Source organism: Cariama cristata, unplaced genomic scaffold (genome assembly GCF_000690535.1).
Source record: "Cariama cristata isolate BGI_N322 unplaced genomic scaffold, ASM69053v1 scaffold2700, whole genome shotgun sequence".
In the NCBI taxonomy this organism is placed as follows: Eukaryota; Metazoa; Chordata; class Aves; order Cariamiformes; family Cariamidae; genus Cariama; species Cariama cristata.
In genome coordinates, this window is record NW_009595070.1 from 76,178 (window position 1) to 90,358 (window position 14,181).

Consider the following 14,181-nt stretch of genomic DNA (forward strand, 5'->3'; position numbering starts at 1 on the left):
GAGGGAGGTTTGTTGTATTGTTTCAAGCAGTGTTCAGTGCATTTGTCTTATTGAGAAATACTTCGCAGCTGCAGGGAGCTCAAAGGGCACTTCATCTGCATGTGTTAGATTTTTGACAGACTGAATCTAAAATTTACGGTTGGACTTGATGATCTTTGAGGTCTCTTCCAACCGTAATGATTCTCTGATTCTAAAAGAATAGGGGAAAGGCCCTCTTTTTTGACCTCTAGTGTTTTAATTTCTGTGCTGTAAAAGAAAAGTGCAGTTCTTTTTCCCTGTGTTACTCAAGAGACTGGAGAATTGGTGTCTGTCTTGTTGCTTAGCAACACAGGATAACCTTAGAGATAGTTCCTCCAATATGGGGACTGAGAAAGCACATCCTTGTCTTTTATCATTGAGATTCTGGATTGGGAAACCTTGATACTGAATTGAATCTGAGTATATTCAGAAGACCCCAGAGAGCCTTGAGGCTTACAAAAAAAAAAAACCCCACTGCAATGAAAAATGATGTTATCACGCTTTCCTAAAGACTGTGAAGGATGCCAAGTAAAATGACGCTTAGGTACAAAATACATTTCCACATCATCAGCAAGTGACACAGAACAGATTCTCAATATATATTCATGTAAATGTAATCAATTATTTGATTGGAATGACCTTTTTTTTTTCAATCCAGCACAAGTAACCCAGTCTTCTTTTTGCAGATATGGCTTAAAGGTGGATATTTGGGCTGCAGGTGTGATCACATACATACTGTTATGTGGATTTCCACCTTTTCGCAGGTGAGTGTCCCTGTATGTCAAAAAGGGAAAAGCAGTAAAGAACCAAGTTCTTTCTGAGCAAGTCTTACCCATCTCCCTGAAGAAGGTGTCCTGGGGGAAAACAACAACAACAACAGAACAATTAGGCATTGACACATTTTCTTTACCTTTTTGTTCTTTAGTTGTTCTCACTTCTCCCTCTTGTCGGGCTTTAGCATCAATTTTATTTACTTCTTTATCTAAGAAGGGAGACACTGGTGTACGGCTGTGTGCAGGGACAGGGCGGTGGGAGGGCATAATTCCTTTTCTTTTTGGCTGCGGGGCTGTCCCAGGGCACTGCACGGGGCTGCTTTGCGCTCTAGGGATGCTCTTCGGCCACGGCAGCTCACTGGTGGGGCAGGGCTGAGGGTGAGGTGAGTGGTAAACGAGGAGAGGGGCAGCATTGGCTTCTGTGGCGTTTTTCACCTTGTCAGTCTTTTTGGTTAGCGTCATATGAGCGATGGAGATTGCAAATGGGGTTTTTGCTACTCAGTGTCACAGTACGTACGAGTTCTATTGAAAATCAAATGGGTACGCTTTGTGCCTCGGCAATTTTTTTGCCAGGATCTGAGAAGGAATTGGCATATTTTAATAGGGAATTCTCCTCTTAACTTACAAGTTATTTGTGCACAGTCTGTCCATTTTGACAGCAACGTACTTAGTTTTTAACTAAAAATCACGCGACTGAATATCTTGCGAAGAATACAATGTAAACAATTGTCAATGGAAAAATTATCATTTAGTGTAGGTATTTGGGTTTTGCATGTGGTTAGTTCATGTTTAAAACTGAAAACAGGTTTTGAAAGATATATTATACAGACAAATGGCAGTTGCTTTGAAGAGCGTTTGGGGGGAGGGTGGGCACGGAGAATGTCCATACTGTGCTATTAGAATCAGGTCTTAACCAAGGTTAATAAATATTTCTTGTAAAACCAACCCAAGAGGTGAATTGTTCATTACAGAACTAGGGTGGGTGGATGTTCACGATGGCTAAGGCCAACAAACAGAAGCTAAAACCCAAAAAGCCCACTGCCCTTGATCCCTGAGTATTGATGATGATACCAAGTTTTTGGTACAAATCCATTCAATATCAGTAGCCTGCTAATACTGAGTAACCTACACGTATCATGTGTTTTTCCATATCTCCTCTTTGGATTTTGAAAATTCTCCTGTGGTGCTGATAGCTCAACAGAGGAGGCCCATGTCACTGCACTTCTCCCCCTGTCCCATGCTTTCAGCAGCAGATCTTTTAGAATTAGGCTGGCAAGTGACTGACTGAGTTTTTTTTAATCACCTTTCCTGTTCCTGCATGTTAGCTATGCAGTCTCTATTCCAGTGGAAGTCCTTTCACCTCAATATATATTTTTTGCCTCAGTATATTAGCTTTTCTGTTCTTATCGCTCCCGGCAGCGTAACTATGGCAAACACCTCAGAAGTGCTGCCACTATGCAGCTTGCAAATGCTGTGTTTATAGCAGTTGATGCAACATCATTTCTGTTCCATCCCCAAGTCAAGTTAAAAATTTACATGACAAATTGACTTCTTTCTCATGATCTTTTTCATTACTGCTGTTCTCCAGTGAAAACAACCTTCAGGAAGATCTCTTCGATCAGATACTCGTTGGGAAGCTGGAATTTCCTTCTCCCTACTGGGATAACATCACCGATTCAGCAAAGGTACTGATAAGTTTTCCAACCTGAAATACTGTTCCGAAAGCCAGTAAAAAGACTGTGCTCTGTTGGAAAGGCAAAACAGAAGATTCAGAAGCAGACTCATACCCCTCTTCCAGCTGCTGTGCCTTTTGAGTTCGCTAGCTTAACAGTGCTTGATGAAAGCAGACTTGCTGTCTGGGTAAGTGTAGCAGAAAGCCAGCTGCATTCACTGAGCAGCACAGGCTATTCAGTTTACTTGAATGATGGACTATTATAGCAGGTTCAGTGCTTCAGCTCTAAAATAAGCGCCTCGCTGAATTTTCCTATCGTTCTTTAAAAAAGAAAAAAATTGCTATATGTGGACTGAATGCAATTGACATCATTTGTTCCTATTTTACTTGAGCCAGTTATTAGAACCTTTCAAGAGGTGCAGCCAGCTTGATTTGCCATTGCGAATAGTTCTCGTGTTATCATTACCATTTGTGTTTAAAAACGATTGTGTCTCTAGGATAAAGGTTCCAACTTTTAAGCCTTACTTCTCAAGCTAATTCAGTGCTTTGAGTGCTGAGGACTCTAATTAACAAGTGGAGATTATTTGTTATCCAGTGACTGAGAAGTTGCATTTGTTTCTGCATTTCCCAAGGGCTGTTTATCCGTTTGCCAGCACTTCCCAAGCTCCAGGCATCTCTCACTCTTCCAGACATGCATTCTGAACAAACAAGGCCCTCAATCTCGGTACTAAAGGTGACCTTTCCCCTCAGACTTACACAGAGTAAATAACTTGGCTGGTTGGGAAACCTCTCTGTTAGGTATGGTATTATTGGCTTGAAGAAGCCATTTCCCAAAAGTGAAGTGATGAACCATCTCCTTCAAATAGTCAATAGGAAGACTGACAGTTTGGAGGCTATAAAAGGTTTTTCGAGGGGAGGTTTGGCTCCAAATACATGAAGTTGTTCATTTGGGAGGGGGACAGAGTTGTCTTCATGGGCTTGTAGAACCAAGAATTACACTTTTAAACTAGTTCTTAGTTGCATAAGAAACCTAAATGAAGTTTGAGGTTTTGGTTTGGGGTTTTTTTATATGTTTATTTTACTGACTGCTTTGTATCAATGACCTCTTAAAGTTTCTCATATCTGTATGCACCATTAATGGAAAGCCCATGGAAGTATTTGATAAAGCTAAAGACATCTGCTCTAGTGCCTCTAAAATATGATGAAAGCCACAATACCAACTCTTTAATTTAATATAATTAGTAGAATTAAGCATTTTTCTATCTATCTGCTTTTTCCTATACCAGGTGACCCTTAGCTGATGAAATGAGTTAAATGTCTTTCTTTTATTCTTCTGGAGCAACACAGAAGAGAACATAGTTTTCAAATAATTTCAGCAGTTTCTTGAATATTTCAGATGCAGTTTCTTGCCTCTCATTTGTACTCTTTACGTACCGTTACTATGTGCATGTACGCTGCCCGTAGAGCATCTCATCTGTCCCAGGTCTGTGTTTTCTGGTCACCTGCATGCATATACAGAGAACAAACTGGAACATTAGAGCTGATTTTTTTTTTATTTTTAACATTTCCTTTTCATCTGGTTTTAACAGACTCGGTGAAACATGAATACAATAAGGAAGGTGATATGCAATGTGCTGTCCAGCATACTCTTAAACCTAAAGGGCAAATTTTTTTGTTCTGCTGAAGTCACACTGGTATCACACTAGTTCTGGCATCAGTGTGAGCTGTTTTCTTTTCACCCAGGTAGCAACAAAATTGCAGTGAGAAGAACTTGGTGCAACAATATTTCCATTGTAATATCCTCCCCCACTCTCCCCAAACACTTTTTTTTAATTTTTTTAAATACAGGAGTTAATCAGCCTGATGTTACATGTGAATGCTGAAGCCCGATACACAGCAGCACAGATCCTAAGCCATCCCTGGGTGTCAGTAAGTAAATTACATTTTCCTTGTCTCTAATTTGATATTAAATCTGTAAATCTAACCATTGAAGCGTACTTTTCAGAAGCAGCGGTACACTTCTACTCTGCCAATTCCTGGCTATTGAACCACTGGTCCCCTTTCCACATAAAAGAGAACAGCAGGAGTCTGAAGTTAGAGCTGAAGCTAAAACAGCACTGTTACCTTCTGGGCTCTGAAAGCCGAGAGTGAGGGCGGCCCTTCCTGACTGCCATCAGAAGGTGCTGGGGGGTTGCTATAACCCTGCTTAAACATAACACACCAGGCAGATGTGTCACTTGGGCATCTTTTTGGTTATTTCACCTATATTCAACCTAGAAAACAGTCATCTCAAAAAAATGTGTATGAAGTGGAAGCACTGTTGTGCATGTTGGCATCTTACTTGCTGCAATGCTACTTAAAGTACGATCTCCTGTTTCTTGAAGCACTTCAAGCTTCCTAAGAGAAATAAAATTAGCAAATATAATACCTAATGTAGCACAGGCACTACGCTGCTGGGTCCGTCATCTTTCTGGGCACCAGCAATGGGGAACACCAACGTGCATTGCTTACTGATTTTAAAATCAGTTCATTATTCATAAATACGAGGTTTACATGTCCACAGTCAATGTTTATTTCCACACACATTTTAAAAGAGGGACTGCATATGATCTGTGGTGTTCCCTCAAACAAGAGAAGACAACTTTAATGACTGTGTCTGCGCATAACAGCTCCTATCAAACATATTTATGGTACTGTGTAATGTTTCCACACTTAGGACATGATGGACCATTTAAAATGCTAGTTTAAAAGAAAGCCAAATGACAAATATGCCTTTTATTTTTAACATGCTTGAATTGAACTTGCAGCTTATAATTGTGGGACAAATCAAGGGACTGAAAGTATATGGTGTCACATGGCATTTTAAGAAATAGAAGTTCATACATAAACAACTTTGCTACGTTCCTTTCCGCTGTCATTTGTCTTAACGCATTTCAAGAACGTATCTCCTGTAGCAGAGCGCATTCCCTTCTGGGCTGCCTGTCTGAATGCTTACTTTGCAGTGAAAGCAGGAAGTACCCGAGGAGAACAGAAAACTTCTCTTTTACTCAGTTACATTCAAACATACTCTTGGGTTTTTTTGGTAACTTGACTATTGTGTTTTTCCTCTTACAGGATGATGCTTCCCAGGAGAATAATATGCAAGCTGAAGTAACAGGTAAACTGAAGCAGCACTTTAATAACACCTTACCCAAGCAAAATAACACATCTGCTGGGGTTTCTGTCATCATGGTAAGAGCAATGAATGTTTTTATACGTTGATATTTATTACACTTTGCATATTTTCCTAACAGTGCTCTATGAGCATGTGTGATGCCAGAATAGCAAAACCAAAGCTAGAATAGTCTCTAATTCTAGTCTTTATGTGTAGTGTGGATTGTGTTGTCATCGCTTGAGAGCAACCCAGTCTATCACAGTGCGCTAGCTAAGCTATAAAAACAAGCTTTCAAACAGAAACATGTAAACACCAAGTCGTTGTAAGTTGAAATGAAGCTTATTAACGATTTGAAATCTTTCATGATAAAAACTGTAATTTTTTATCATACTGACCACCTAGTTAGTAAGTCAGCTCTTCCCCTCTGCCCGATCAAGTATTGCCTCGCCTTGAGCATCCTCTGTTCAACGCTACACTTGCTGGGAAACCAGACTCCATTTCAGGAACTTTCTTCATAGTATTGAATGTTTACCACATTAATTGTGTCCCAATCTCTAACCCCTGCTATGTTTTTTCTGTTCCCCAAGGGGGAACTTTCTTCAAAGCATACGACGGAACCCTGATGACCTATAGTTGAACTTACATAAACAGTAATTCTAGAATGCAGATGTGTGAATGATGGTAGAAGGAATGGAGTTTACTGTTACCAGTACTCAGAACTGCCCTTGTAATTGACCAGTCACTTTTGCAGAGAATATGCAACTGCTGTAGAGCTTGAAGTGCCATTCTGTTCTTACTGTGGCCCGTTCTTGTCTACTGCAAGGATGGATGCTGCACACAGAGTATCTGCAGTTACTAAAAGAGAAATAAAACCATCTGCGGTAGTAACATAACAGTGATTTCCACCCCCACCCCTCCCCATCACTACAAATTACTCTCAAAGTCCAGCCCACTTACTTATGTTAACAAAGAATTGTCTTAATCATCTGAAAGTACTGCATACATATAAGCTTTTGCAAATACATTTCTGTGAATTAAATAGGCCAAAGATTTAAAGGTAGGAAAAGTGGTAACATAAAAATAAAAATAAGTCAGAAAATGGATTTCAGGTTCATGCTGTTGTCTACATTTCATTTGACAGTTTGACTTGACAGTTTGAGAGGGACTTCAGAGCTTCATTCTTTATACTGTTGAGACTATGGATAAGCCTGAAGCTGAAAACTGGTACAAAATGCACTATATGTAATAAGAGCATTTTTAATTCTAACTCTCAGCCCCTCTCCAACTTGCATGCCACTTAAGCCTGTCTCAGATCTCTGACACGGCGTAGCTTCTGGCTTCTTATTGGTGTGGGTTTTTTTCTGATTCTGTTAGCTACTGACATTCCTTCAGCCAGGACACTACACCTCGGTCAAACTTTTCATTTTCCCTTTTCCTGCCTTGTTTCTTTCTAACAGGTATGGAAGGATGTACACGTATAATTATTTCCAAATGCCACTCCCACTTAGTGCTGAAGGGAAAAGTAACTTCTTGTTCAAAACACTGTGATCTAATGAGGGTTAAGCCCCCAATTTGTTATTCTTGCCCTGGTTTATCTAGAGCATTGAAATTCAGTTATCTTTATGTTACCAAGTTCTTCACTTGTACTAGCACCCTCATTGCTTAAAACCATTCCGATTCAGAGAAGCACAGTGTGGTAATTTGTCATTCTCACGTACTGCAGTGTTGCTGTGTCAGTCCACCTGCACGTTGAATGGAATCCCTTTGAGCCTCCCTTCATTCAAGTACTGTCGATAATACCATCGTGTGGCAGACCAGTAAAACTGCACAGACCTACTGCACAGGAGACTCTCTCTGCCCCTAAAAGCACATTGCTGTTAATTCATTACTGGTGGTTTTTTTTTTTTTTTGGTCAATTTCAAAATGTTCTGTAAATCTAAATTTGTTGTAATTGTGTTAGTTCTGCTTAAAGTAAGTCTAGTTTTTGTCCCTTGCTTCCTTCCTTTTTCCTCCTTTCCCAACGCCTGCATTGCTTTCCTCTGACTAGGTCCAAGGCAATGGTACGTACTAACTGCGATGCTTTGTTCTGCTGCACAAAAAAATACATGTTCTCCATTTGTAACAAGAAGAAAGGAGAAATAACTCAGCCAGTCTGAAGTGGAAAGAGCTTTACAGCCACACAAAAACAGTAAAGGAAATCCTTTTGAACACTTACAAAAAAGGTTTCTGTATTAAGTGATGCATATTTGAAATATTCTAAGCAAACACTGATACACCTAGCTTGCTTTTACTTCCTCTGACATATCTTGGTCTATCCCCCTGGGAGTAATTTTGTGCATGTGTGTGTCTTACAAGATCCAAAAGGAATTAGAAAAAGATGGGAATCCTATGAAGACAGACCCAAAAAACAAAACCACTGAAATAAGCATTGTTTCCATTTAAAATAAAAATTTTAATTGTCACTTCAGCCTTTATAGTCAGAAGGTAATTGGTCCTAAAGTAATAGAAAACATTCTTACTTAGCAACAGTAAAATTAAGCCCCCTCTTCAATCTTTTAAAAAAGAAATAACCCTGAATTGCATTCCATAGGTATGTATCGCTATGTGCAAGGTGTGACAACTACTGGAGGCTGCTCTGAGGACAGCACAGGAGAAAATCACCGTCAGCACGAACTGAAAGCACTGCCTTTCCCTTTTTAATAGCCTATCCTGCCATCGAAATAGCAGAAACCTGTTTGTTCACAGCTCTTTTTCCCGCAAGCAAAAGAGGAAATGCAATCCTGCCAGCAGAGCAGCTACTTTGATAAAAACCCATCATAGCTAGTCTCAAAAGCCTAGGCACAGTTCAGCTACTCCTTGCCTTCCATGCTCCATTCACAAAGTCGAGTGTTAGTAGCAGAGAATTCAATTGTGTACTGTTGAATTTTCTCCTCATACCTGCATGCATGTAGGCTAATGTAACTCCATTAAAACAAAACAAAAAAAACCAACCACAAACCCAAAACCCCCTAAATTCAACATACTTAACCTTTTCTTTTGGGTTCTTTTATACTCAGTACTTTGGTCTGAAGCAGCCTGGCAGGAAGGCCTTGGGGGCAGGAGGGGTATCACAAGGCCGCTTGCTACCTCCCTGCCCCAGCACACAGCCACCTCCCTACACAAAATGGAATAGAAGCAGGAGAGTGTGAGCGAGGCCGATTCCAGAACCCACCACCATCCCTGTACCTGCAAATTCTACAGGTCCTCTATTTGAGAAATCAGAGATCCTAGCCCAGCTCTCTTTGCCAAGTCAAGTAAAGGAGAAATTTGAATTCAGGTACCCCATAATGAAAGAAATTTTCACTACCAAGCTGTATCGTCACTTTGGAAAACAGAGGATAAGTAATTACCTTATTTCTGCTGTCCTTGGTGACTTTGATGCAATAAACCACATCTGGGGAAAAAAAAAGACACGCTAAATTTAACTTGTATCAGAAAATTATTTCATTATCTAAAACTGTGTATTTTAGTGAATACTGTATTAGACGAACTCCACTAAGAATACATAGAAAATGTCACATTAGTAAAGCAAGTCCTCCTGAGCAATCAAAAAAAAAAGAAATTGCTTAAGAAAAGGCAGAGCACCTGACCTTACCGTACAATTAGCACATCCCAGCTCAAAAGATGAAATCCCACATAACAGTGTCATCTAATGCTTACCCATACAGCTGCAGGGGGTACCACAAAGGTGAAACACGTATTGTCACACGTTTGTGGATTACTGTAGAAAGCCCAAGCTGTACATGACCAGAGTAAGTGCACCTTGCACCATTCTGCATAACTGAATAAATTACAAAGAACTTAATTAATCTGTATTAACTTAAATCTGGATTACCACTGGTAAACAGTTAAGCCAAGAAGTATATGGGTTTCTAAAGATGAGTATCAGCCTTCAAACTGTGAAACAAAACCAATTGCACTGTCCCTCCAAGTCGCAGAAAGCAATTTTGACATATTTTTTGGCGCAGGAACTACTAGATTTCCCTCTAGGTCACTTTAGACCTTCCACTGGCAATTAAACGTTACCCTGTGGTTTAACGTAACTTGCAGTATCCTTCAGAGGGTATGAAAGTCGTCGGCTTCAGCGGACACACCTCATGCTCCAGATAATCCACCTATGGCACTACAGAGCGAGTTCTCAGTTTTCACTCTAACCTGCTACTCCCTTCTCCAGTAAAGGAATTTTTAAGTATAGTATTCAGAAATGATGCATTTTTGCCACCATGTCAGCTTCATGAGAGGTCATTTGCTTACTCTCGACACTAAGCAGAAGACCCTTTTCTTTTAGACAGAAAAAATGGTTAGGTTTTCATCTGTCATCTTCACAAACAGATACACTTCTGTACCACGTGGTTTGTTACAGAAAATGTATTAAGTTTTCACTAAGCATCACGTGATTCCTTGTGTCTGCAAAAACACAGGTACATAGATTTTGCTAATAGCTAGTATGAAGAGTTCCTGCCATAGCATACTCACTCATGTCATTTTTTTTTTCCACATCAGACTTGGAAGACCAAATTTTAAACTCACGCCATCATGGCAAACATATGTCTGGAAGATAAGTTTTCCTTACATTTTCCAAAGTCTGCACTGCAAAACGCTACAATTAATGATACATAAGATTTCTAATGTTATTTCTCCTTTTTTTCTGGCTCTAATGCATGCACTTAATGTCTTGTAGATCGTTTTAACCCTTAAGTTAAGTTAAGACAGGGCTTTGGTTTAACTGCTCTTTTCATATTTTTGCCTTGGGTTTTTTTGTTTGTTTGTTTTTAGAACACAGCTCTAGATAAAGAGAGTCAGATTTTCTGCAGCAAGCGCTATCAGGACTCTGGTGGAGCTGGAATGGCGAAAATTTCTGCAATTACTGCTGCAGCTGATGATCCTCACGTGGCTGGGTCCCAGACCCTCTTCCCTGCTGCTTCTGAGCCACTCCGATCCCCCGCGCTCCCTGCCTCAGTATCTCCCGAGTTTGCTGGGGATCAGCCTGGTGCATAGGACTGATGAAACCAAATCCAACGGGAGCTCCCTGCACTCTCGCCACCATTTCTCTTCATTTCACAAGACGGTTTGTTTTCAGTTTGCGTACACCCTCTCGTGGCAAGCGCAAGGCACGCTCTGTCACGGGAGACGGATCTTCTAATAGTGGGTGAGTGAACGTGCGTTGTGAGTGCCCTTTGCCCTTGTCTTGAGAACCGGAGTAGGGGAAAGATTCTGGCACTGTTAGATGATTTTTAAGTTATCTGTGTTTGTTAGTTTAATTAACTGCATTTCACACAGCCTTGGGCTCTAAATAGACTAACTTACGGTGTAGCTAACCCTATTTTTATATGAGCAGCGAGATGATGAACAGTTACCTGGCCTCACCTCTACAAGCAGGCCCCGTTCTGTTCTTCTGATGAAGATTCTCAGCGAAGTGGGAGAGGAAGACAAGGGAAGAAAACTTACATTCACCTTCTATTCTGCTGCCTCTATTTTTAGCCAAGTTTCTAGAAAACTCGAAGAGGCACATTTTCACAAAAAAATTTTTAGTGGGCTAACTGTAAAATATCGTGAGACAAACATTGGAGAGAGCGGGAAGGATGGTTGTTTTTGCATCAAGTTTGTTATCTGACTTGCAGGCCGCAGGGTAGTGTTTAGACAATATGAATTTAAATAAAGTGACTTGGGATGTAAACGTGAGCACTGGACGTTGATTTGTAATGAAGACTGAGTCAAGGAAGCCTTTTTGTTCTAGCCGTTTTCTATCCTATCCACAAGTGTCCCATCCGCACCTTTCTCCAGGGTCAGACTACCTATTATGTAAAATAAAATGACTTTGGAACAGAAAGCCTGCTGCATGTTACCTAAGCTAGGATGAACGGAGCAGTTCCTGGTTGTCGGGTGAGCCGACAGAGGAGCTGCTCCAACTAGCTGCCATCAGAGGCTTGTCAGTGCGATCCCCCTCTTCACCTGGTGCAGGCACTGGAAACAAGGATTGGGGAGCAGCTATCCTTAATCTGCAGTCACAAGATAGATGATGAGGTTTTATCTTTACCATAATGCTTAGTTCAATATAGTATGTATTCGGCTTATTCCTTTCCTTTGCTCATTCTTATGAATTGGTCATAGTTCATTTTCTTCCTTAGCTATACTTTCTACTAGAATTGTAAAAGACAGACCTGCAATAAACTTTCTTCATTAAAAAAAAAGTCATTCATTCATTTCTTTGAGAACTCAGTTACTTTGTCAGTGAAAATGTTGTCTTATTCTCTCTGGAGAGGCTGGACAGTTAGGTACCTACCACAGAGATTTCCTAAAATTAATCTGAGGGTTTCCCATAACCTTTTAAAGTTCGTTGACTGCTATGGAAGATGTAGGTAATACATGACTGAATAGGAGTGGTTTACCTTCTGAAGAGGCAATTCAAGATCAGAAAGTGCCAACTGGTAACTTAAGGTCATGGTGCAGCTGAAAAATGTACAGCATCTTGGCAAAAAAAAAAGGGCAGTAAAGGTATGAAAACCTATTACGTGTCTTAAACTATGATAAAAAGGTTGGGCTACAACCGGTCATTGTGAATTAACTTTGTTACAGATTCACTGGAGTAAGTTCAAGGTATTTGGGGAGTATGGGAATGGCCTTTGTATAAAATTAGGTACATTTATATTTTGGTACAGTGCAAAAATCTGAAGATAACACTCTCGCCCTACTCAGAACAGAAACTAGGGAGAGTCCCTTAGCTAGCCGGGTGTGCAGCTGGTAAATTCTGTAACAAGGCTTAGGCTAAGCTGAAGAAAGGACGCGTAATTTCAGATGGAGCGGGCTAACCACCACCTACAGCAAGGGAAGGGAGCCCCCAACAGCGAGAGATGACTGAAGGGGGAGATCACTGAAGAGCAAGCAGCAACAAAGTGATGAACGCTGGGTTGAGTTCTGGTTTTTCTAAGAGGTTGGATATTCAGCCGTGCAAGGCCTAGATGTTTATTTTACAAAGACAAAACTGTCACGGATTAGCCAAGATGATACCTAACAAGTTGTGTCACACAAAACCTCACGCATACTAAAAGAAAGAATGATACATTTTCCTGGTCAACAGTTCTAAACTATTACTTTGCATCACCGAAGAAGAGAGTAAAGACATACATACCCTGAATTCCTGTCCCTAAGTTCATGACTGATCAACATCTACGCATTCTTAGAGAAGTATTTTGATTCACACAGCAGAGGCAGTTGATGACAGACTATGCCAAAACACCTATTTAAAAACAGTGATGGCAGCTGGAAAAGATGATCACGTGGCCAACATAATTGGCTAAAAACATGGGATAGCTGTGCAAGTTCTTAACTCCACGTATGACCTTAGGAAAGTGATATCACTACACCTTAGTTTAGTTCCACAGCCGTTACATCTCTGGGTGCATAGGTGGGGTGTTTGTGCTGCTGAGGGTATCACAGTTTAACATGAAAATAAAGACATGCTGGTTAACACTAAAACACTTAACGAAAGCTCCTAAATGTTAGGTTTGGTTTGTTATCTACTGTGCTTTCATTTAATCCTTCTCTCTGTAGAACCGTAAGTTGCTGGAAGAAGGCAAAAACAGAAAAGAAATTTTAAAACAGAGCCATCCCATCTGCTATAAAGGGAAAGAAATGACTATAGAAACTGTAAACTCAAGTTATACGTTTGTCAAAGAGGGCTGTCACTTGTTTTTTTTGTTTCATAAAAGCAACTGAAATTCATGTACCATTTTGATAGCTATTGATTAAATGCCAGTTTTTTTCCGAACACTCAACAGTGACAGGACAACTGGTACCATGCCTACATTTTTAAAAATGAATTATTAAAAAAAATGCCTTTTTCAAAATCCCCGGTCTTTTTAGCTCCTTTGAAGGCGAGTAGTTGTTCATCTATCCCAGTGGAGCCAGTTCCCACAGTTGTAGATCTGAAATCCCCATAACGCTCAGTTCACTGAGATTCCCAGCAAAATTTACCCCTACAGACAATTACCCCCATTCTTAACTTACAAAATTCATTACAATAATTATCAAAATACATTAAGGTAGATGGCTTTTTCTGATGATGCTACTTCCATCGAATGTTGGCTCATGCTTGCAGCTAGTTGTTAAGGTAGGTCAGTAAACCTTACTTTGGACTACGTGAGTAAGCAAAGATCTCGTGTTTAGAGATGCAGACATAGTTCCTCCCCATCTAAATGGAATACTTGAGGAAGAGAAGCTAGGAGGAAGTAATGACTAAAACTAACTGATTGCAGGGTAATTTTTGCTAAATTAAATAAATGATTATGTTTTATTTTTTAAATATAGAAATTAATTATATATGTAAGACACCAGAAAGTATTTTTAACCTACTTCTCACTCCAAATTCTCCCTTTCTTTCCTCCTGCCTTTTTTTTTAAAAAAAAAAAAAAATAGAAGCAGCCAAACCAAAACATGGCCTTTTCTCCTATAGTAGCATGAAGCTTTTTGTTTGGGCTGGGCAAGTTCAGTCTTTTAATTGAAGGAAGCAGGTCTTCTAGGACCCC

General features: G+C 40.1%; 1 protein-coding gene across 1 annotated transcript in view; it reads left to right on the forward strand.

The window, feature by feature from the left end:
• DCLK2 (doublecortin-like kinase 2) overlaps positions 1-10,840 on the forward strand; it is a gene marked incomplete at its 5' end in the record, with an annotated part of 87,011 nt that extends 76,171 nt beyond the window's left edge. The window contains 5 exons of the mRNA XM_009700387.1: positions 705-782; positions 2,380-2,476; positions 4,312-4,392; positions 5,578-5,694; positions 10,433-10,840. Coding sequence (XP_009698689.1) covers positions 705-782; positions 2,380-2,476; positions 4,312-4,392; positions 5,578-5,694; positions 10,433-10,654 — 595 coding nt within the window. The remainder of the gene's footprint in view (positions 1-704; positions 783-2,379; positions 2,477-4,311; positions 4,393-5,577; positions 5,695-10,432) is intronic.
• Positions 10,841-14,181: the final 3,341 nt, after the last annotated feature.